Below are 23,856 nucleotides of genomic sequence, written 5' to 3' on the forward strand. Positions count from 1 at the left end.
CTTTGCTCTTGTCCTCTCACCGACACCTGACTTTACTCCCAAAACATTCCCAAACCACTCTTCCCCTTTACCCTTGAGCTTCGTTTCACCCAGAGCCAAAACATCCAGGTTCCTTTCCTCAAACATAGTACCTATCTCTCATTTTTTCTCATCTTGGTTACATCCACACACATTTAGACACCCCAATCTGAGCCATCGAGGAGGATGAGCGCTCCCTTTGTGTGAGTGTGTGTGTGTGTGTGTGTGTGTGTGTGTGTGTGTGTGTGTGTGTGTGTGTGTGTGTGTATGTGTGTGTGTGTGTGTCGAGGGGGAGATTTGACGAAAGGACAGAAGAGGACCAAAACTTGAACTTAGTGAAACCAGTATTGTAATTCAAATCTTTATTTTCCCAAACCATATAATCAAATCACAACCCTCTAGTGGTAGGTGATATTTCCTCCTACATTCTCTACTTAACCAATATGTTCTTTTAAACTCCTCATAAACTTAAAAAACAATAAAACTCAATGTCTATTTACATTGGAAAGAAAATATGGATTGTTTGAGAGTTACCAGCGGCCATAGAGTTCGAAGCGTTGACCAAACAATCTCGATCAGAGGACACTTATGGTTCCGTTGGTTAGAGAACCGGTCACCCATGGTTCCGATGGTCAGAGAACCGGTCACTCATAGTTTCCGGTGGTCAGAGAACCGGTTACTCACGGCTCCGATGGTCAGAGAACCGGTCAGTTACGAATCCGGAACTATGTCTTCGGTGCCGTACGGGTTGTAGAGCCAGGGGTAGAACTCCGGCTTGGGTCGGGTGCAGGTAGCCATGATAACCTCCCGGAGGCCGTAGGGAAGGTTGTTCGCCTGGGTGAAGGTGTTCTCGTCCACGTCCGGGCAGGTGGTCTCCGGGTCGAAGACCTGGCAGCGGAAGGTGTCGATGGTGTTGATCTCGGACAGGGGCACGGGGTTCCTCACCCACTCCAGCACCCGGTCCAGCGACACCACGTACACGTCGTCCATGACGCTCAACCACTCCAGGAACCTGTGAAGGTGGGATGTAGTAGTCACCACGACAGGTGTAGTGGTCACCACGACAGATGTAGTGGTCACCACGACAGGTGTAGTGGTCACCACGACAGGTGTAGTGGTCACCACGACAGATGTAGTGGTCACCACGACAGGTGTAGTAGTCACCACGACAGATGTAGTGGTCACCACGACAGGTGTAGTGGTCACCACGACAGGTGTAGTGGTCTCCACGACAGGTGTAGTGGTCACCACGACAGGTGTAGTGGTCTCCACGACAGGTGTAGTGGTCACCACGACAGGTGTAGTGGTCACCACGACAGGTGTAGTGGTCTCCACGACAGGTGTAGTGGTCACCACGACAGGTGTAGTGGTCTCCACGACAGGTGTAGTGGTCACCACGACAGGTGTAGTGGTCACCACGACAGGTGTAGTGGTCACCACGACAGGTGTAGTGGTCTCCACGACAGGTGTAGTGGTCACCACGACAGGTGTAGTGGTCACCACGACAGGTGTAGTGGTCAGCACGACAGGTGTAGTGTTCTCCACAGGACATAACGTTTGATTATGTGGTAAATAGCGACATTAAGAGGATAGAGATGGGATAAGACCCCAAGAGGAGATACAATCGTAGACTCTCCACGAACTTCAACAATTTCTATGGCAACACAAGCTGGGAAATGGAATTCAGTAAGCAGGAAGGAACCAATGCATGTGTTGAGAGGGTCTCTGAAATTTACAGTGAAGGAGCAGGAACATGGGTAACTGTAGCCTCAAATACAGAGGGAAGTTTTTTTTTTTATGTTGAAGGCTCCAGTCACGGACAAAAGTCCACATCAAGGCCGGGCCTTAATTGAAATATAGAGAGAATTATGAAAAGGAAAAAAGAAAAGACAAGGGAAAGTATTTGCGAATTTTGGAGTGAGTGAAAGACCTGTCTTTTGAAATGTACCAAGTTACAATTATTGGAAAAGACATGAGAAGATGGAGAGTTCCGAAGCTTCGACGTGTAGGGAATGTAACAGTTATCAAAACGGCCCACCCTTCAGTTGCTGATGGTCTCTTTGAGATGTACAGTGAAGATATAGGCGGTATAGGTATAAGAAGTAAGGGACGAGCATATCATGACAAGAAGCGAGGAACAAACAAACTTTGAAGAGATTATTGTTGACAAAGGAAAAACAATGCTAACATTCCCATAAGTTCGTCAGAAGTAAATTGTCACTACAAGAGCAGGTGATCAAAGTTAGGGATACAGAGAAGATATAGAGGATTATGCAGGCATATATGTGTGGAGATGTACAACACGTTCATGTGTGTTTTCATACTTGAAGACATTGTAGACCTAATGCCAATGGGATGGAATTTTGGAAAATATCGAAATGTCTAAAAAAAGACACTAACAGAATACAAAAATGTCTTGGTCCATTCAGAGCTCATGGACCTGATGAAATCTAACCATATGTGTTGAAGATGTGTGCAGATACGCTAGATTAACCTAAGGAAATACTATTCCAGATGTCGCTGGAGAGAGGTCGAGTGCGAAGGGACTGGAAAAGGGCAAACGAAATGCCCGTCTGTAAGAATGGAGACCGGGTAGTGGCGCTGAACCAGTCTCCCTGACGAGTGTGGCCTGTAAGGTACTGGAAAAGATGATCAGGAAGCAGATGGATGACATTATACAGAGGAGAAATTCCCTAAGTGAGAGACGTCAAGGTTTCAGGTAAAGAAAATAATGTATAACGAATCTCTTAGATTTCCACGAGAGTGTAAGCTTCGCCTTAGCTAAACAAAAGGGAGGCTGGTTGGATGTTTGTATCTGTACTACCAGAAAGCATTTGATACTGTCCTACATGAGCGGCTAATTAAGAAGCTGAATCACCAGGCAGATAGAAAAAGGGGGAATCCTTCGGTGGACTGATTTTCCTCGTGGAAGTTGACAAAGGACGCATGACAAAGGAGCCTTTGGAAAATGAGGTGATGTCGCCGGTGGATTGCAGCAAGGTTCTGTTTTGGCACCACTACTCCTTCTTGATTTATGAAAATGACGTGCGTGAAGGTAAAGACTCTACCTGACTATGTTTACTGATGACTCTGAGATCACGAGGGAAGTGGAAAAGCATGGAGGACTGCATCACCTTACAAAGGGACCTTGACAAACTCCAAATCTGTTTTGATATTTGGTTGCTGAAGTTCATCCCAAATAGCTGTAATGAGAATGGAACACAGGGAGATAAAGCCTCGACATAATTATGATCTGGTGGACGATAAGCTGCAGGAATCTGTGTGTGAGAAAGACTCTGGAGTTAACATTGTCACCATAGTTCCAGCTTAGGAGAATAGTTAATGAGACCAAGCTGTTCACAGCTTACATTGGGACAGAAGTCGAACATGTCCTTCAGGTTTGGTCACCACAGCCAAAGTAGCACAAAGAGAATGGATGAAGGCTTAGGAGTGAGAAGTTACCTGGTCACAAACTTTACATTTTCAGAACAGGCGTAGACAGTGAGCAGTTCTTTTGTGGGGTTAGAACAACCGAAGGACATAACATGAAATTAAGCAAGAAACCCTTTACGAAAGATATGAAAAAAGGACTTTTATAGTGTAAGAATGGTGGATGAATGGGATGAAAGAAATGTAGTCATGGTCAATGCACACAACATGAAGAAATCTTTCTCCAAACCTGAAAATTGAGTACTTTACGACCCCCAAATACAACTCAGACAAAGACATCATACTCGAGAGGCGAGTCAACTCCTTCATCACAAGGGAGCGACTCTAGGATTCTGATGGCCTGGCCTTTGACCTGACGCAAGTCAAAAGGTCACCCCACCATACCCAGAGAGATTAAGGTCAGAGTTTGCCACACTTGAAATGTCTTTGAGGGGAAAGGTCCATCCCTGACACCGACCACGCCTCTCACAGACGTTCCCCAGATCCATAACCTCTTGTTTTTTACTTCCTCATCCAGCGCTTCCGTCAGGAACCCCCCCGCCACTATCTTCCCCCTTCAACGCTTCCGTCAGGAACCCCCCACGATCTTCCTCCTTCAGCGCTTCCGTCAGGAACCCCCCCACGATCTTCCTCCTTCAGCGCTTCCGTCAGGAACCCCCCACCATCTTCTCCCTTCAGCGCTTCCGTCAGGAACCCCCCACCATCTTCCCCCTTCAGCGCTTCCGTCAGGAACCCCCACCATCTTCTCCCTTCAGCGCTTCCGTCAGGAACCCCCCACCATCTTCTCCCTTCAGCGCTTCCGTCAGGAACCCCCACCATCTTCTCCCTTCAGCGCTTCCGTCAGGAACCCCCACCATCTTCTCCCTTCAGCGCTTCCGTCAGGAACCCCCACCATCTTCTCCCTTCAGCGCTTCCGTCAGGAACCCCCGCCATCTTCTCCCTTCAGCGCATCCGTCAGGAACCCCCACCATCTTCCCTCTTCAGCGCTTCCGTCAGGAACCCCCGCCATCTTCTCCCTTCAGCGCTTCCGTCAGGAACCCCCACCATCTTCTCCCTTCAGCGCTTCCGTCAGGAACCCCCACCATCTTCTCCCTTCAGCGCATCCGTCAGGAACCCCCACCATCTTATCCCTAGGGGCTTCCCTCTCCAAGTGCCCCTGCCAGACAGTGGCTCACCTGGTGTAGCCCTCCATCCGGGCGTCTGAGTTGTTCAAGGTGCCCTCGTAGAACCAGGAGTGGTGGACGTAGAGACCGTAGGGCGCCTTGTTGTTGAGGTAGTTGATGTTGAAGTTCCTCTTCAGGAAGTAGAAAACGGCGTCGGGGTTGGTCAGGAGTTCGTCATCCAGGCTGCGGGTATACGCATGATATACTCTGGGTTATACTCGGGAGCAGGCTAAGGCTACACCTTCCATTTGGTTATATTACATCTAGACTATACTTGGGCTAGCGATATACTACACCCATCCATAAGGTTCAGGTTATACTCACAATATACCTCCGTTATATTTAGGGGATACCAGGATTATGCTCTGGGTAGCTTATATTTTTCTTATATCTAGACCAGCCTAAGCTATATTAACACTGGATTATACCTTTACTGAGGGTATAATCTTGTTTATAATCCATCTATGGTTATACTCTTGTGATCCTAGCTTTGATCACACTGAGAATTTAGTTTGGTTATACTCTAAGATGCTCTCAAATTAATGGACAGTCCTATGATAACCAGGGTATGCTGGAGTTATCGTTATACTGTGCTTATATGTTAAGTTATACTTAGGATAAGTTATAGTAGACTACCTTGGACAAACTAAGTATTCATCTAGAACATACCATGATTACCAATGTTGGAGATATGTAATGGTAGAAATCCCGCCCCTTTCCCCCTCCCCCCTCACAATTATATCTGATGGGTAAATTTTCATTGTATTTAGGAGGATATACTCATGGACGACCACTGCAATGGTATTCGATGTGTTGTTTATAACGAGGTCATTTACGCAAGTCGAGTGGCACTCGGGTTCATGGGTCAGATGTGATTTACAGATGGTCATGTGTGACCTATGTTGTTGATGGGGTTATAGGAGGTTGTATGTGGACGGGTCGAGCTCAGCGGGGGTTACAAGTGGCCAGGAGACGTTACCTCCTGCAGGTGTCCAGCATCGCGCAGGCCTCCCCAGTGTTGTCGTTCAAATCCACCATGGGCATGACCCACTGGCCTTTGAACTTCTTCGAGGGGCACCGTCCCAGCTGACAGTCCTGGCAGAAGAAGGAGAGGAGAAGAAACAAAAAAAAAAACAGTTCATTTTGGAGAATCTTCTTCGCTGACTGCTGTCAGGGGAGGGATTATATACCGGCAGTATCAGAAGAGGGAGAATATATTCATCTTTTCATGTGGTGAACGTACTCTGACCTCCAGAGAGGCACTGGATTCTTTCCTTTACGGTATAAGGACGAATTTTCTTTATCTCAAGGAGGACTCGAAGGCCCAGAGGGTATCTGAGGTGCTTTACAAGCCCTATCGTCCAAGGGGCCCCGCTGGTCGCCCGGGCGGGGCAGGTGAGATAAGGTATCTGGGAGAGGGATGGAAGGAGGAGGATGAGAGGCCAGATAAGGTATCTGGAAGAGGGATGGAAGGAGGAGGATAAGAGGACAGATAAGGTATCTGGGAGAGGGATAGGAGGAGGAGGATAAGAGGCCAGATAAGGTATCTGGGAGAGGGATAGGAGGAGGAGGAGGATAAGAGGCTAGATAAGGTATCAGAAAGAGGGATAGGAGGAGGAGGATAAGAGGCAAGGGATCCAACACTCACTTGGATGCTCGGGTAGTCCAGGGTGTAGGGCCACAGGGCACCCTTGGGGTTGGCGCCGTGCCAGTTGGTGTACTCCAGTGTGGGCCAGGAGGAGTCGTAGGTAAGGCCCGCCTCGCTCAGGGCCGTGAACATCTCGTTACCTCCCACCTCCAGGAAGGGCGCGCGCCAACCCTATCTCAGAACAGCACCACAATGAGATAAGCTGCCCCTCCTCATGGCTCCGTGTACATGTGTGTGTGTGTGTGTGTGTGTGTATGTGTGTGCGTGTACCTCTGTACACACGCACTAGGTACCCATTCATCGTCCAGCCCCAGAGGGGTTATCTGGGAGAGCCAGGTAAACCCACCCCGTCCGGGATTCGAACTGGGACCGTTCGATTGGTGTACTCCATCGCTAGCCACTGGCCTATGGGGACCCAAGTGTGCATGTGTGTGTGTGTGTGTGTGTGTGTGTGTGTGTGTGTGTGTGTGTGATCAAATTGTTGTCACTGTATGGCTATTACTATATGGTTATTACTAATGAACTGTTGTCACAATTAATCATGTCAGTGCTCGTGTTCTTTGTTGTAACTACCGTTGTTAGTGTTGCTGTTGTCTCGCCTGTTGTCAGCATTACTGGTGGTAATGTTGTTGTCAGCAGTACTGGTGTTAATGTTGTCAGCAGCACTGGTGGTAATGTTTTCAGCAGTACTGGTATTGCTGTAGTCAGCAGTACTGGTATTGCTGTTGTCAGCAGTACTGGTGTTGCCGTTGCCAGCAGTACTGGTATTGCTGTTGTCAGCAGTACTGGTGGTATTGCTGTTGTGAGCAGCACAGGTATTGCTGTTGTCAGCGGCACTGGTGGTATTGCTGTTGTCAGCAGTACTGGTGGTATTGCTGTTGTCAGCAGTACTGGTGGTATTGCTGTTGTCAGCAGTACTGGTATTGCTGTTGTCAGCAGCATTGGTATTGCTGTTGTCAGCAGCACTGGTATTGCTGTTGTCAGCAGTACTTGTATTGCTGATGTCAGCAGTACTGGTATTGCTGTTTTCAGCAGTACTTGTGGTATTGCTGTTGTCAGCAGCACTGGTATTGCTGTTGTTAACAGTACTGTTATTGCTGTTGTCAGCAGGAATGGTATTGCTGTTGTCAGCAGTACTGGTGTTGCTGTTGTCAGCAGTACTGGTATTGCTGTTGTCAGCAGTGCTGTTATTGCTGTTGTAAGCAATACTGATAGGTATTACCGTTGTCAGCAGCACTGGTATTGCTGTTGTCAGCAGTACAGGTATTGCTGGTGTCAGCAGTACTGGTATTGCTGTTGTCAGTGGTACTGTTGGTATTGCTGTTGTCAGCAGTACAGGTATTGCTGTTGTCAGCAGTACAGGTATTGCTGTTGTCAGCAGTACTGGTGGTATTGCTGTTGTCAGCAGTACTGTTATTGCTGTTGTCAGCAGTGCTGGTATTGCTGTTGTCAGTAGTAATGGTGGTATTACTGTTGTTAGCAGTACTTGTAGTATTGTTGATGTCAGCAGTACTGGCATTGTTGTTGTCAGCAATACTGGTAGTATTGCTGTTGTCAGCAGTACTGGTATTGCTGTTGTCAGTGATACTGGTTTGCTGTTGTCAGCATTACTGGTATTGCTGTTGACAGCAGTACTAGTATTGCTGTTGTCAGCAGTGCTGGTATTGCTATTGTTAGCAATACTGGTATTGCTAACTGGTGGTATTGCTGTTGTCAGCAGTACTGGTATTGCTATTGTCAGTAGTACTGGTGGTATTGTTGTTGTCAGCAGCACTGGTATTGCTGTTGTCAGCAATACTGATGGTGTTGCCGTTGTCAGCAGTATTGGCGGTATTGCCGTTGTTAGCAGTGCTGGTATTGTTGTCGTCAGCAGTACTGGTGGTATTGCTGTTGTCAGCAGTACTGGTGGTATTGCTGTTGTCAGCATTACTGGTATTGCTGTTGTCAGCAGTATTGGTATTGCTGTTGTCAGTAGTACTGGTATTGCAGTTTCAGTAGTACTAATGGTATTTCTGTTTTCAGCATTACTGTTGGTATTGCTGTTGTCAGCAGTACTGGTATTGCTGTTGACAGCAGTACTATTGGTATTAATGTAGTCAGCAGTACTGGTGGTATTGTTGTTGTTAGCAGTACTGGTATTGCTGTTGTCAGCAGTACTGGCATTGCTGTTGTCAGCGGTACTGATATTGCTGCTTTGCTGTTGTCAGCAGTCCTGGTATTGCTGTTGATAGTAGTACTGGTGGTATTGCTGTTGTCAGCAATACTGGTAGTATTGTCAGCAGCACTGGTGGTAATGCTGTTGTCAGCAGTACTGGTATTGCTCTTGTCAGTGGTACTGGTTTGCTGTTGTCAGCATTACTGGTATTGCTATCAGCAGTACTGGTGTTGCTGTTGTCAGCGGTATTAGTATTGCTGTTGTCAACAATACTGTTGCTGTTGTCAGTAGTACTAGTGGTATTGCTGTTGTCAGCAGTACTGGTATTGCTGTTGTCAGCAGTACTCGTGGTATTACTATTGTCAACAGTACTGGTGGTATTGCTGTTGTCAGCAGTACTGGTATTGCTGTTGTCAGCAGTACTGGTATTGCTGTTGTCAGAAGTGCTTTCATTGCTGTTGTCAGCAGTACTGATGGTATTGCTGTTGTCAGCTGTATTGGTGTTATTGCTGTGTCAGCAGTACTGGTGGTATTGTAGTTGTCAGCAGTACTGGTATTGCTGTGTTCAGCAGTACTCCTGGTATTGCTGTTGTCAGCACTACTGGTATTGCTGTTGTCAGCAGTACTGGTGTTGCTGTTGTCAGTAGTACTGGTATTGCTGTTGTCAGCAGTACTATTAGTATTACTGTAGTCAGCAGTACTGATGGTATTGCTGTTGTCAGCAGTACTGGTATTGCTGTTGTCAGCGGTACTAATATTGTTGTTGTCAGCAGTACTGTTATTGCTTTTGTCAGCAGTCCTTGTATTGCTGTTGACAGTAGTACTGGTGGTATTGCTGTTGTCAGCAGTACTGATAGTATTGTTGTTGTTAGCTGTACTGGTGGTAATGCTGTTGTCAGCAGTACTGGTATTGCTGTTGTTAGTGGTACTGGTTTGCTGTTGTCAGCGGTACTAACATTGCTGTTGTCAACAATAGTGGTATTGCTATTGTCAGTAGCACTGGTGGTATTGCTGTCGTCAGCAGTACTGGTATTGCTGTTGTCAGCAGTACTGGTATTGCTGTTGTCAGCAGTACTCGTAGTATTACTATTGTCAACAGTACTTGCGGTATTGCTGATGTCAGCAGTACTGGTATTGCTGTTGTCAGCAGTACTGGTGGTATTGCTGTTGTCAGCATTACTGGTAGTGCTGTTGTCAGCAGCACTGGTATTGCTGTTGTCAGTAGTACTGGTATTGCTGTTGTCAGTAGTACTAATGGTATTTCTGTTGTCAGCATTACTGGTGGTATTGCTGTTGTCAGCAGTACTGGTATTGCTGTTGACAGCAGTACTATTGGTATTACTGTAGTCAGCAGTACTGGTGTTATTGCTGTTGTCAGCAGTACTGGTGGTAATGCTGTTATCAGCAGTACTGGTATTGTTGTCAGCGGTACTGATATTGCTGTTGTCAGCAGTATTCTTATTGCTGTTGTCAGCTGTCCTGGTATTGCTGTTGACAGCAGTACTGCTGGTATTGCTGTTGTCAGCAATACTGGCAGTATTGTTGTTGTCAGCAGTACTGGTGGTAATGCTGTTGTCAGCAGTACTGGTATTGCTGTTGTCAATGGTACTGGTTTGCTGTTGTCAGCATTACTGGTATTGCTGTCAGCCTTACTGGTGTTGCTGTTGTCAGCCGTTTTAGTATTGCTGTTGTCAGCAATACTGGTGTTGCTGTTGTCAGTAGTACTGGTGGTATTGCTGTTGTCAGCAGTACTGGCATTGCTGTTGTCAGCAGTACTCGTGGTATTACTATTGTCAACAGTACTGGTGGTATTGCTGTTGTCAGCAGTACTGGTATTGCTGTTGTCAGGAGTGCTTTCATTGCTGTTGTCAGCAGTACTGATGGTATTGCTGTTGTCAGCAGTATTGGTGTTATTGCTATGTCAGCAGTACTGGTGGTATTGCTGTTGTCAGCAGTACTGGTATTGATGTGTTCAGCAGTACTCCTGGTATTGCTGTTGTCAGCATTAGTGGTATTGCTGTTGTCAGAAGTACTGGTGTTGCTGTTGTCAGCAGTACTAGTGTTGCTGTTGTCAGCAGTACTAATTGTATTTGTTGTCAGCATTACTGGTGGTATTGCTGTTGTCAGCAGTACTGGTATTGCTGTTGTCAGCAGTACTGGTGTATTGCTGTTGTCAGCATTAATGTCACTGGTGTTATCAGCAGTACTGGTATTGCTGTTGTCAGCTGTACTGGTGGTATTGCTTTTGTCAATAGTACTGGAATTGCTGTTGTCAGCAGTACTGGTATTGCTGTTGTTAGCAGTCCTGGTGTTGCTGTGTCAGCAGTGCTGGTGGTATTGCTGTTATCAGCGGTACTGATATTGCTGTTGTCAGCAGTATTGGTGGTATTGCTGTTGTCAACAGTACTGGTGGTATTGCTGTTATCATCAGTACTGGTATTGCTGTTGCCAGCTGTACTGGTGGTAATGCTGGTGTACTTCCATACAGTCGTCGTTAGTACTGGTGTACTTCCATACAGTCGTCGTCAGTACTGGTGTACTTCCCTACAGTCGTCGTCAGTACTGGTGTACTTCCCTACAGTCGTCGTCAGTGCTGGTGTGCTTCCCTACAGTCGTCGTCAGTACCGGTGAACTTCCCTTCAGTCGTCGTCAGTGCTGGTGTACTTCCTTACAGTCATAGTCAGTACTGATGTACTTCCCTTCAGTCGTCGTCAGTATTGATATACTTTCCTAATGTCGTCGTCAGTACTGATGTACTTCCTTTTAGTCGTCGTCAGTACTGATATTCTTTCCTAATGTCGTCGTCAATGCTGGTATACTTCCCTACAGTCGTCGTCAGTGCTGGTGTACTTCCCTACAATCGTCGTCATTACCGGAGTGCTTCCACATAGTCGTCGTCAGTGCAAGTGTACTTCCCTACAGTCGTCGTCAGTGCTGGTGTACTTCCTTACGGTCGTAGTCAGTACTGATGTGCTTCCCTTCAGTCGTCGTCAGTACTGATATACTTTCCTAATGTCGTCGTCAGTACTGGTGTACTTCCCCACACTCGTCGTCAATGCCGGTGTACTTCCATACAGTCGTCGTCAGTACTGGTGTACTTCCCTACAGTCGTCGTCAGTGCTGGTATATTTCTCTACAGTCGTCGTCAGTACTGGTGTACTTCACTACAGTCATCGTCAGTCTTGGTGTACTTCCCAACACGTCAGCACTGATGTACTTTCCTACAGTCGTCGTCATTACTAGTGTACTTCCCTACAGTCGTTGTCAGTACTAGTGTACTTCCCTATAGTCGTCGTCAGTACTGGTGTACCTCCCTACAGTCTTCGTCAATACTGGTGTACTTCCCTACAGTCTTCGTCAGTGCTCGTGTACTTCCCTACAGTCGTCAGTACTGGTGTACTTCCCTAGTCGTCGTTAGTACTGATGTACTTCCTTACAGTCGTCTTCAGTACTGGTATACTTCCCCACAGTCGTCAGTACTGGTGTACTTCCCTACTGTCGTCGTCAGTACTGATGTACTTCCCTACAGTCGTCAGTACTGGTATACTTCCCTACAGTCGTCGTCAGTACTGGTGTACTTCCTGCAATCGTACTGATGTACTTCCCTACTGTCGGCGTCAGTGCAGGTGTACTTTCCTACAGTAGTCAGTACTGGTGTACTCCCTACAGTCAACGTCAGTAATGGTGTACTTCCTTACAGTCGTCAGTATTGGTGTACTTCCCTACTGTCGTCGTCACAATTGATGTACTTTCCTACAGTCGTCGTCAGTACTGGTGTACTTCCTTACTGTCGTCGTCAGTGCAGGTGTACTTTCCTACATTGTCAGTACTGGTGTACTTCCCTACAGTCGTCGTCAGTATTGGTGTACTTCCTCATAGTCGTCGTCAGTACTGGTGTACCTCCCTACAGTCGTCGTCAGTACTGATGTACTTCCCTGCAGTCGTCGTCAGTACTGGTGTGCTTCCCTACAGTCGTCAGTATTGGTATACTTTCCTACTGTCGTCGTCATTATTGATGTGCTTTCCTACACTCGTCGTCAGTACTGGTGTACTTCTCTACTGTCGTCATCAGTGCAGGTGTACTTCCCTACAGTCGTCGTCAGTACTGGTGTACCTCCATACAGTCATCGTCAGTACTGATGTACTTCCCTGCAGTCGTCAGTACTGGTGTACTTCCCTACAGTCGTCGTCAGTACTGGTGTACTTTCCTACAGTCGTCAGTATTGGTGTACTTTCCTACTGTCGTCATAATTGATGTACTCTCCTAGAGTCGTCATCAGTACTGGTGTACTTCCCTACTGCCGTCGTCAGTGCAGGTGTACTTCCCTACAGTCGTCGTCAGTACTGATGTATTTCCCTGCAGTCGTCGTCAGTACTGGTGTGCTTCCCTACAGTCGTCGTCAGAACTGGTGTACTTCCCTACAGTCGTCGTCAGTACCGGTGTACTTCCTTACAGTCTTCAGTGCGGGTGTACTTCCCTACAGTCGTCGTCAGTGCTGGTGTACTTCCTTACAGTCATCGTCACTGCTAGTGTACTTTCCTACAGTCGTCGTCAGTGCTGGTATACTTCCCTACAGTCGTTGTCAGTACCGGTGTACTTTCCTACAGTCGTCGTCAGTGCTGGTGTCCTTTCCTACAGTCGTCGTCAGTACTGGTGTACTTTCCTACAGTCGTCGTCAGTGCGGGTGTATTTCCCTACAGTCGTTGTCAGTGCTGGTGTACTTTCCTACAGTCGTCGTCAGTACCGGTGTACTTCTTACAGTCGTCATCAATGCTGGTGTACTTCCCTATAATCGTCGTCAGTACTGGAGTTCTTCACTATTGTCGTCGTCAGTACCGGTGTCCTTACCTACAGTCGTCAGTACTGGTGTATATTCCTACAGTCGTCGTCAGTTCTGGTGTACTTTACTACAGTCGTCGTCAGTGCTGGTGTACTTTCCTATAGTCGTCGTCAGTGTGAGTGTACTTCCCTACAGTCGTCAGTACCGGTGTACTTTCCTACATTCGTAGTCAGTGCTGGTGTACTTTCCTACAGTCGTCGTCAGTACTGGTGTACTTTCCTAGTCGTCGTTAGTGTGGGTGTACTTCTCTACAGTCGTTGTCAGTGCTGGTGTACTTCCCTACAGTCGTCGTCAGTGCTGGTTTGCTTCCCTACAGTCGTCGTCAGTACCGGTGTACTTCTTACAGTCGTCAGCAGTGCTGGTGTACTTCCCTACAGTCTTCGGCAGTGCTGGAGTTCTTCACTACTGTCGGCCTCCGTGCTGGTGTACTTTCCTACAGTCGTCGTCAGTGCTGGTGTACTTTCCTACAGTCGTCGTCAGTACCGGTGAACTTCCCTACAGTCGTCGTCAGTACAGGTGTACTTCCCTACAGTCGTAGTCAGTACCTGTGTACTTCCCTACTGTCGTCGTCAGTGCAGGTGTACTTCCCTACAGTCGTCAGTACTGAAGTACTTCCTTTTCTGTCTTCGTCAGTACTGGTGTACTTCCCTACTGTCGTCGGCAGTTCTGATGTACTTCCCTATATTCGTCGTCAGTGCTGGTGTACTTTCCTTTAGTCGTTGTCAGTACAGGTGTACTTTCCTACAGTCGTCGTCAGTACTGGTGTACTTTACTACACTCGTCGTCAGTACTGGTGTTCTTTCCTACAGTCGTCGTCAGTACTGGAGTTCTTCACTACTGTCGTCGTCAGTGCTGGTGTACTTTCCTACAGTCGTCGTCAGTGCTGGTGTACTCGTACAGTCGTCGTCAGTACCGTTGTGCTTCCGTACAGTCGTCATCAGTACTGGTTTACTTCCCTACAGTCGTAGTCAGTACCTGTGTACTTCCCTACTGTCGTCGTCAGTGCAGATGTACTTCCCTACAGTCGTCAGTACTGGAGTGCTTCCTTTTCTGTCGTCGTCAGTACTGGTGTACTTCCCTACTGTCGTCGGCAGTGCTGATGTACTTCCCTAAAGTCGTCAGTGCAGGTGTACTTTCCTTTAGTCGTTGTCAGTACCGGTGTACTTTCCTACAGTCTTCGTCAGTGCTGGTGTACTTTCCAACAGTCGTCGTCAGTACTGGTGTACTTTCCTACAGTCGTTATTGCGGGTGTACTTCCCTACAGTTGTTGTCAGTGCTGGTGTACTTCCCTACAGTCGTCGTCAGTGATGGTGTACTTTCCTACAGTCGTCGTCAGTGGTGGTATACTTCCCTACAATCGTCGTCAGTGCTGGTGTACTTCCCTACAGTAGTCGTCAGTACTGATGTACTCCCATACAGTCGTCGTCAGTGCGTGTGTACTTCCCTACAGTCGTCATCAGTGCTGGTGTACTTTCTTACAGTCGTAGTCAGTACTGGTGTACTTTCCTACAGTCGTCGTCAGTGCGGGTGTACTTCCCTACAGTCGTCGTCAGTACCAGTGTACTTCCCTACAGTCGTCGTCAGCGCTGGTGTACTTCCTTACAGTCGTAGTCAGTACTGGTGTACTTTCCTACACTCGTCAGTTCGGGTGTACTTCCCTACAGTCGTCGTCAGTGCGGGTGTACTTCCCTACAGTCGTCGTCAGTACTGATATACTTCCCTGCAGTAGTCGTCAGTGCTGGTGTACTTTCCTACAGTCGTCGTCAGTACCAGTGTACTTCCCTACAGTCGTCATCAGTGCTGGTGTACTTCCCTACAGTCGTCGTCAGTACTGATGTACTTCCCTACAGTCGTCGTCAGTGCGTGTGTACTTCCCTACATTCGGCGTCAGTGCTGGTGTACTTTCTTACAGTCGTTGTCAGTACTGGTGTACTTTCCTACAGTCGTCAGTGCGGGTGTACTTCCCTACAGTCGTCGTCAATGCTGGTGTACTTCCCTACAGTAGTCGTCAGTGCTGGTGTACTTCCCTACAGTCGTCGTCAGTACTGATGTACTTCCCTACAGTCGTCGTCAGTGCGTGTGTACTTCCCTACATTCGTCGTCAGTGCTGGTGTACTTTCTTTCAGTCGTTGTCAGTACTGGTGTACTTTCCTACAGTCGTCAGTGCGGGTGTACTTCCCTACAGTCGTCGTCAATGCTGGTGTACTTCCCTACGGCAGTCGTCAGTGCTGCTGTACTTTCCTAGAGTCGTCGTCAGTACCGGTGTACTTTCCTACAGTCGTCGTCAGTACCAGTGTACTTCCCTACAGTCGTCATCAGTGCTGGTGTACTTCCCTACAGTCGTCGTCAGTACTGATGTACTTCCCTACAGTCGTCGTCAGTGCGTGTGTACTTCCCTACAGTCGTCGTCAGTGCTGGTGTACTTTCTTACAGTCGTTGTCAGTACTGGTGTACTTTCCCACAGTAGTCGTCAATGCTGGTGTACTTCCCTACAGTCGTCGTTTGTACTGATATACTTCCCTACAGTAGTCGTCAGTGCTGGTGTACTTTCCTAGAGTCGTCGTCAGTACCGGTGTACTTCTCTACAGTCGTCGTCAGTGCGGGTGTACTTCCCTACAGTCGTCGTTAGTACTGATGTACTTCCCTACAGTCTTCCTCAGTGCGTGTGTACTTCCCTACAGTCGTCGTCAGTGCTGGTGTACTGTCTTACAGTCGTAGTCAGTACTGGTGTACTTTCCTACAGTCGTCGTCAGTGCGGGTGTACTTCCCGACAGTCGTCATCAGTGCGGGTATACTTCCCTACAGTCGTCGTCAGTACTGATATACTTCCCCACAGTAGTCGTCAGTGCGGGTGTACTTCCCTACAGTCGTCGTCAATGCAGGTGTGCATCCCTACAGTCGTCGTCAGTACTGATGTACTTCCCTACAGTCGTCGTCAGTACAGGTGTACATCCCTACTGTCGTGTGTGTGTGTGTGTGTATGTGTGTGTGTGTGTGTGTGTGTGTGTGTGTGTGTGTGTGTGTGTGTGTGTGTGTGTGTGTGTGTGTGTGTGTGTGTGTGTGTGTGTGTGTGTGTGTGTGTTGGTCGTACCTTGAGGTCGTTCCTGGGGATTTTGGCGTTCTCGACGATGATATCTCTGACGTCATCCATCTCCCGCTGCCAGACGCTCTCGTTGGCCGGACGCCAGTAGTTCTGGACGTCGCTCTTGTGTCTGGTGGGCGGGGGAGGTGTGTCCTTCGTCAGTGATGGGTTTCGGGGGGGGGGGGGGGGGACATATGGGTAGGGGGCTGGTCGGTGGGGCGTTTGAGTGAAGGTAGATTAGTTGAGGTGGGACTGGTAGACGTGGGAGGGAGGAGAAAGATGACCTGGTCGAAGAGGTTTAGCACCTGGCAGGTGTATGAGGGTGTACATGACCTCTGCAAACAGGTGTTGACCTCATAGAAGGGTCATCTATCTGGTCCGCATCTATCATTAAGCTGGGACGAAATGTGAAATATTGGGTCAAAATGGGATGGGATTCTAGTGGCAGGTAACTCAACACTCAGACGGTAAAGTTATCCCGAATCTATAGTGGGATTATGAGCCAGAGATACGCAGTGGGAAGCCAGCAGCTCACGAGCAGTGGTGGCCCACCGTAATCTGTAGCTGGGTAGTGTTGGACCCTTGTGGAGTGAGAGGTCCATTGAACCTTGCCGGAGGTGACTTGTCACTCGTGGCCACATGCAGGCGGAGCCCGGTAAAACACACACACACACACGCACACACGCACACACACACACACACACACACACACACACACACACACACACACACACACATTTGAATATAACTGTTTATTCAACATTCTTCAATTACTTGTTGATATTCTCAACTTCTCTAACAATTTCCTTATACTGCTCACCTTTTCACCCAAGATTAAGCAGCCATGGTGACATTACTTACTTTTGATACAGACCCACCTTCACCTAGAAGCACCACTCACCCTCATCTCCTCTTACTCGCAACCACACCTCACTCTCGAAAGTGCCATCCTCAGCTCTACCAACCACATCATGTGCTTTCTCCAGACCCATGAAAATGCCACTTGCAGCTTCCTCACTGGAGTCTGTACGCTTTTTACTGTCCTGTACACCACACACACACACACACACACACACACACACACACACACACACACACACACTATTAGATCACACTTCTTGATCTGTGGTCCCTCTCGATGGACGTAAATGGCTTCCTGAGAGGTGCAGGGGCGCCATAGAGAGGGCTTCTGAGACGGGAAGGTGAAGGCATATGTTCATATATATGAAATATAAAGATACTAACCAAATATGATGTATCTCTCCGTTACACTTCGACATACGACAAAAATTACACCAAAGCTCTGGTCATATGAGACTCCTTGAACAGTGTAGATAAACAGTTGATGGTAGAGCAGTTAAATGAGCCACTACTGGGGAATCAGGCAGTCAGAACTGACGTGAATGTGACAATGAGACCAAGAATGAAGCAATTAGAGTGGTTGATACCGTGAAGGCTGATTATGAACCACTGAGACGGAATGAATCAATGAGACGTGCAGTGAAGCAGATGAGGACTCACGTGACGGAGTGGAGCGCGATCTCGTGTCCGAGACGATGCAGCTCGTTGACCATGGAGTAGTTGGTGTAGAGATGAGACACGAAGAAGGTCATGGTGATACGGCACTTGTTCGGGTTCTTGATGTTCTTGAAGCGCAGGTAGAAATCGTAGTTGTCCTTGGTGATGGCGTCGTCGAAGGAGAGCACCACGAACTGCGGCACCTGCTCAAGCGGGATGTCGCCGGGGTGGTGGACCGAGCCACACAGGCAGTCAGGCAAGAAGCAGTTCTCATCCTGTTTACATTCCTCAGGTTCCTCCTTGTCCTACGAAGAAGGAAAAGGCTCTGTATCAGAGGGCGCGGCCGCTGGGGCACGTCACAGTAACCAGCAGGTTAGGGTAGTGAAATGGGAGACGATCACAGCGAAGATGTTGGAGGTCTTTTGTCTGGCTTCAACCCTCAGGGTGGAGATAGGGAGGTCTTCGAGTCGGGGAAAGTGAAGGGGAGTAGGGAGGCGACGTACGCATCAGTGGCCTTACCTGAGTGACCTCAGCAGGGGCAGAGAAAGCAGGGGTAGTAATGGCGAGCAGTGCCACCAGAGCCAGTAGCAGCGGGGAACCTTCAGACGTCCACATCTTACGAGGGAACATCGACCACTGGGACAGAGGAGGGCTGAGGTCGCCTTTATATACCTTATTGGGGCCTTGGGGGGGGGGGGGGGGGGGGGGGGTGGAGTTTAGTTGCCTAATCTGGATCTTGATAAGCTCGAGGGGTTTTTCACCATTACGATAAGTGCTTCGAGGAACAACTGCATATACCCATTGCCTCATCTCTGTGTACAGTTTCCCCGAGGATGACCATGTCTTAGGTAATGAGAGGCGAATTTAGACGCGCCAATTTCAAAGCCATTTCTCTGAGCACGAGTAGGCTCTTCCACTGGCATACATGTAATGACAGAGAGCATTTTAGTGCCACATTTAATTGATGGCTCACGTGAACGATGTTTCTTGGCTGGGCCAAAGGTAAACAGCATGGAAAACGTTTCCGAACGTTTGTTGTCAGGTGTATTAACGTTTCACGAATCCCTCGCAGGTGTCCGTCAGGTTCACATGTGTCCTGTACACATCAAGTCCGCTCGACCCACCCTGGAAGATTCGGCGTCTCGCCTCGAACTCCAGCCTGTCCATCGCTGAGGAAGAATATGACACCATCATCTGCCATGAGGATATAGTGAGGCTACACCATTCCCCGTGAGGATATAGTGAGGCTACACCATTCCCCGTGAGGATATAGTGAAGCTACACCATTCCCCGTGAGGATATAGTGAGGCTACACCATTCCCCGTGAGGATATAGTGAGGCTACACCATTCCCCGTGAGGATATAGTGAAGCTACACCATTCCCCATGAGGATATAGTGAAGCTACACCATTCCCCGTTAGGATATAGTGAGGCTACACCATTCCCCGTGAGGATATAGTGAGGCTACACCATTCCCCGTGAGGATATAGTGAGGCTACACCATTCCCCGTGAAGATATAGTGAGGCTACATCATTCCCCGTGAGGATATAGTGAGGCTACACCATTCCCCGTGAGGATATAGTGAAGCTACACCATTCCCCATGAGGATATAGTGAGGCTACACCATTCTCCATGAGGATATAGTGAGGCTACACCATTCCCCGTGAGGATATAGTGAGGCTACACCATTCCCCGTGAGGATATAGTGAGGCTACATCATTCCCCGTGAGGATATAGTGAGGCTACACCATTCCCCGTGAGGATATAGTGAGGCTACACCATTCCCCGTGAGGATATAGTAAGGCTACACCATTCTCCATGAGGATATAGTGAGGCTACACCAATCCCCGTGAGGATATAGTGAGGCTACACAATTCTCCGTGAGGATATATTGAGGCTACACCATTCTCCATGAGGATATAGTGAGGCTACACCATTCCCCGTGAGGATATAGTGAGGCTACACAATTCTCCATGAGGATATAGTGAGGCTACACCATTCTTCATGAGGATATAGTGAGGCTACACCATTTCCCGTGAGGATATAGTGAGGCTACACCATTTCCCGTGAATATAAAGTGAGGCTACATCATTCTCCATGAGGATATAGTGAGGCTACACCATTCCCCGTGAGTATATAGTGAGGCTACACCTTTCCACATGAGGATACAGTGAGGCTACACCTTTCCCCGTGAGGATATAGTGAGGCTACACCATTCTCCGTGAGGATATAGTGAGGCTACACCATTCTCCATGAGGATATAGTGAGGCTACACCATTCTCCATGAGGATATAGTGAGGCTACACCATTCCCCGTGAGGATATAGTGAGGCTACACCATTCTCCATGAGGATATAGTGAGGCTACACCATTCCCCATGAGGATATAGTGAGGCTACACCATTTTCCATGAGGATATAGTGAGGCTACACCATTCCCCGTGAGGATATAGTGAGGCTACACCATTCTCCATGAGGATATAGTGAGGCTACACCATTCCCAATGAGGATATAGTGAGGCTACACCATTCTCCGTTAGGACATAGTGAGGCTACACCATTCCCCGTGAGGATATAGTGAGGCTTCATCATCCCCCGTTAGAATATAGTGAGGCTACACCATTCCAAGTGAGGATATAGTGGTACTACACCATTCCCCGTTAGGATATAGTGAGGCTACACCATTCCCCGTTAGGATATAGTGAGGCTACACCTTTCCCCATGAGGATATAGTGAAGCTACACCTTTCCCCATGAGGATATGGTGAGGCTACACCATTCTCCGTGAGGATATAGTGAGGCTACACAATTCTCCATGAGGATATAGTGAGGCTACACCGTTCTCCATGAGGATATAGTGAGGCTACACCATTCCCCGTGAGGATATAGTGAGGCTACACCATTCTCCGTCAGGATATAGTAAGGCTACACCATTTCCCGTGAGGATATAGTGAGGCTACACCATTCCCCGTGAGGATATAGTGAGGCTATACCATTCTCCGTTAGGATATAGTGAGGCTACACCATTCCCCGTGAGGATACAGTGAGGCTACACCTTTCCCCATGAGGATATAGTGAGGCTACACCATTCCCCATGAGGATATAGTGAAGCTACACCATTCTCCGTGAGGATATAGTGAGGCTATACCATTCTCCATGAGGATAAAGTGAGGCTACACCATTCTCCGTGAGGATATAGAGAGGCTACACCATTCTCCATGAGGATATAGTGAGGTTACACCATTCTCCATGAGGATATAGTGAGGATACACCATTCCCCATGAGGATATAGTGAGGCTACACCATTCTCCATGAGGATATAGTGAGGCTACACCTTTCCCCATGAGGATATAGTGAGGCTACACCTTTTCCCATGAGGATATAGTGAAGCTACACCATTCCCCGTGAGGATATAGTGAGGCTATACCATTCTCCATGAGGATATAGTGAGGCTACACCATTCTCCGTGAGGATATAGAGAGGCTACACCATTCTCCATGAGGATATAGTGAGGTTACACCATTCTCCATGAGGATATAGTGAAGCTACACCATTCCCCATGAGGATATAGTGAGGCTACACCATTCTCCATGAGGATATAGTGAGGCTACACCTTTCCCCATGAGGTATAGTGAGGCTACACCATTTTCCATGAGGATATAGTGAGGCTACACCAATCCCCGTGAGGATATAGTGAGGCTACACCATTCTCCATGAGGCTATACTGAGGCTACACCATTTCCCATGAGGATATAGTGAGGCTACACCATTCTTCGTTAGGACAAAGTGAGGCTACACCATTCCCCGTTAGAATATAGTGAGGCTACACCATTCCCCATGAGGATATAGTGAGGATACACCATTCTCCGTTAGGATATAGTGAGGCTACACCATTCCCCGTGAGGATATAGTGAGGCTACACCATTCTCCGTTAGGATATAGTGAGGCTACACCATTCCCCGTTAGAATATAGTGAGGCTACACCATTCCCCATGAGGATATAGTGAGACTACACCATTCCCCGTTAGGATATAGTGAGGCTACACCATTCCCCGTTAGGATATAGTGAGGCTACACCATTCCCCGTTAGGATATAGTGAGGCTGCGCCATTCCCCGTGAGGATATAGTGAGGCTACACCATTTCCCGTGAAGATATAGTGAGGCTACACCATTCTCCGTGAGGATATAGTGAGGCTACACCATTCCCCGTGAGGATATAGTGAGGCTACACCATTTTCAGTGAGGATATAGTGAGGCTACACCATTCCCCGTTAGAATATAGTGAGGCTACACCATTCCCCATGAGGATATAGTGAGACTACACCATTCCCCGTTAGGATATAGTGAGGCTACACCATTCCCCGTTAGGATATAGTGAGGCTACACCATTCCCCGTTAGGATATAGTGAGGCTGCGCCATTCCCCGTGAGGATATAGTGAGGCTACACAATTTCCCGTGAAGATATAGTGAGGCTACACCATTCTCCGTGAAGATATAGTGAGGCTACACCATTCCCCGTGAGGATATAGTGAGGCTACACCATTTTCAGTGAGGATATAGTGAGGCTACACCATTCCCCACGAGGGTGTAGTGAGGCTACACCATTCCCCATGAAGAAATAGTTAGGCTACACCATTCCCCGTGAGGATATAGTGAGGCTACACCTTTCCCCATGAGGATATAGTGAGGCTACACCATTCCCCATGAGGATATAGAGGCTACACCATTCCCCATGAGGATATAGTGTGGCTACACCATTCCCCGTAAGGATATAGTGAGGCTACACCATTCCCCATGAGGATGTATTGAGGTACACCATTCCCCGTAAGGATATAGTGAGGCTACGCCGTTTCCCGTGAGGCTGTAGTGAGACTATACCATTCCCCGTGAAGATATAGTGAGGCTACACCATTTCCCGTGAGGATATAGTGAGGCTACACCATTCCCCATGAGGATATAGTGAAACTACACCATTCCCCGTGAGGACATAGTGAGGCTACACCATTGCCCATGAGGAGCATTGAAGCTCTACCAACCCTCATAAGGAACAATGAGGCTCTACCATCACCATGAGGAACGGTGAGGCTCTACCATCAGAATGAGGAACGGTGAGGCTTCACCTGATCCTATGATGAATGGAAAGGCTCCAGTACCCCATGAGAAACTATGAGGCTCCACCATCATCCTTATGAAGAAAATAGGGTTTCCACAATTCCCCATAGGGAGCAATATGGCTCCATTGTCCCCTTAAGGAACATTGAGGCTCCATCATCCCCCATAAGTAGCAGTGAGGCTTCACCATCCCCATAAGGAACAGTGAGTCTCCACCATCCCCCATAAGGAACAGTGAGTCTTTACCATCCCCATGAAAATAATCAAAGCACTACCTTACTTATGAGTAGCATTGAGGCTTTGCTATTCCTTGTGAGGAACACAGTATCTACCATCTCCCAATAGAAACAGAGAGGCTCCACCAATGAGGGTCAGTGAGGCTCCTCAATCCTGTGAAGGAGAAAGAGGCTCAACCATCCCCAATGGGATGACGAACAGTGAGGCTCCCTCATGTGGCTATGATCGGAAGACTCGTTTTATAGATAAATGAGATGGTAACAGACAGGGACGAGATGAAGAGGAGATGGAGTGAGTATTTTGAAGGACTGTTGAATGTGTTTGATGTTAGGATGGCTGATGTAGGGTGTTTGGGTCGGGGGTAGAATGGGAAGTGAGAGAATCATGCCAAGTGGTTTGGTGAAAAGAGAAGAAGTGATGAAAGTTTTGCGTAAGATGAAATGTGGCAAGACAGCGGGAATGGATGGCAGTCGCGTTGAATTTCTTAAGAAAGGTGGTGACTGTGTTGTTGACTGGTTAATTGGGATTTTCAGTTTGTGAATGGATCCTCTTCCACCAATAATCCAATGCATTCATACGCTGACGACTCAGCACTGCATTTATCCACATCCTTCAGTTCTGCTCCCTCTTCTCT

General features: G+C 48.0%; 1 protein-coding gene across 1 annotated transcript; it reads right to left on the reverse strand.

Annotated features, from left to right (window-relative positions):
* Positions 1 to 365: 365 nt before the first annotated feature.
* LOC139764704 (chitin deacetylase 7-like) lies at positions 366 to 18,514 on the reverse strand. Its single transcript, XM_071691593.1, has 7 exons — positions 18,395 to 18,514; positions 17,879 to 18,180; positions 16,367 to 16,487; positions 6,280 to 6,450; positions 5,611 to 5,726; positions 4,644 to 4,814; positions 366 to 1,030 (listed from the first exon to the last, which is right to left on the reverse strand). The coding sequence occupies exons 1-7, from the start codon at positions 18,503 to 18,505 to the stop codon at positions 730 to 732; spliced, it is 1,293 nt and encodes a 430-aa protein (XP_071547694.1). The 5' UTR covers positions 18,506 to 18,514; the 3' UTR covers positions 366 to 729.
* Between the last annotated feature and the right edge of the window lie 5,342 nt (positions 18,515 to 23,856).

Source organism: Panulirus ornatus, chromosome 50 (genome assembly GCF_036320965.1).
Source record: "Panulirus ornatus isolate Po-2019 chromosome 50, ASM3632096v1, whole genome shotgun sequence".
In the NCBI taxonomy this organism is placed as follows: Eukaryota; Metazoa; Arthropoda; class Malacostraca; order Decapoda; family Palinuridae; genus Panulirus; species Panulirus ornatus.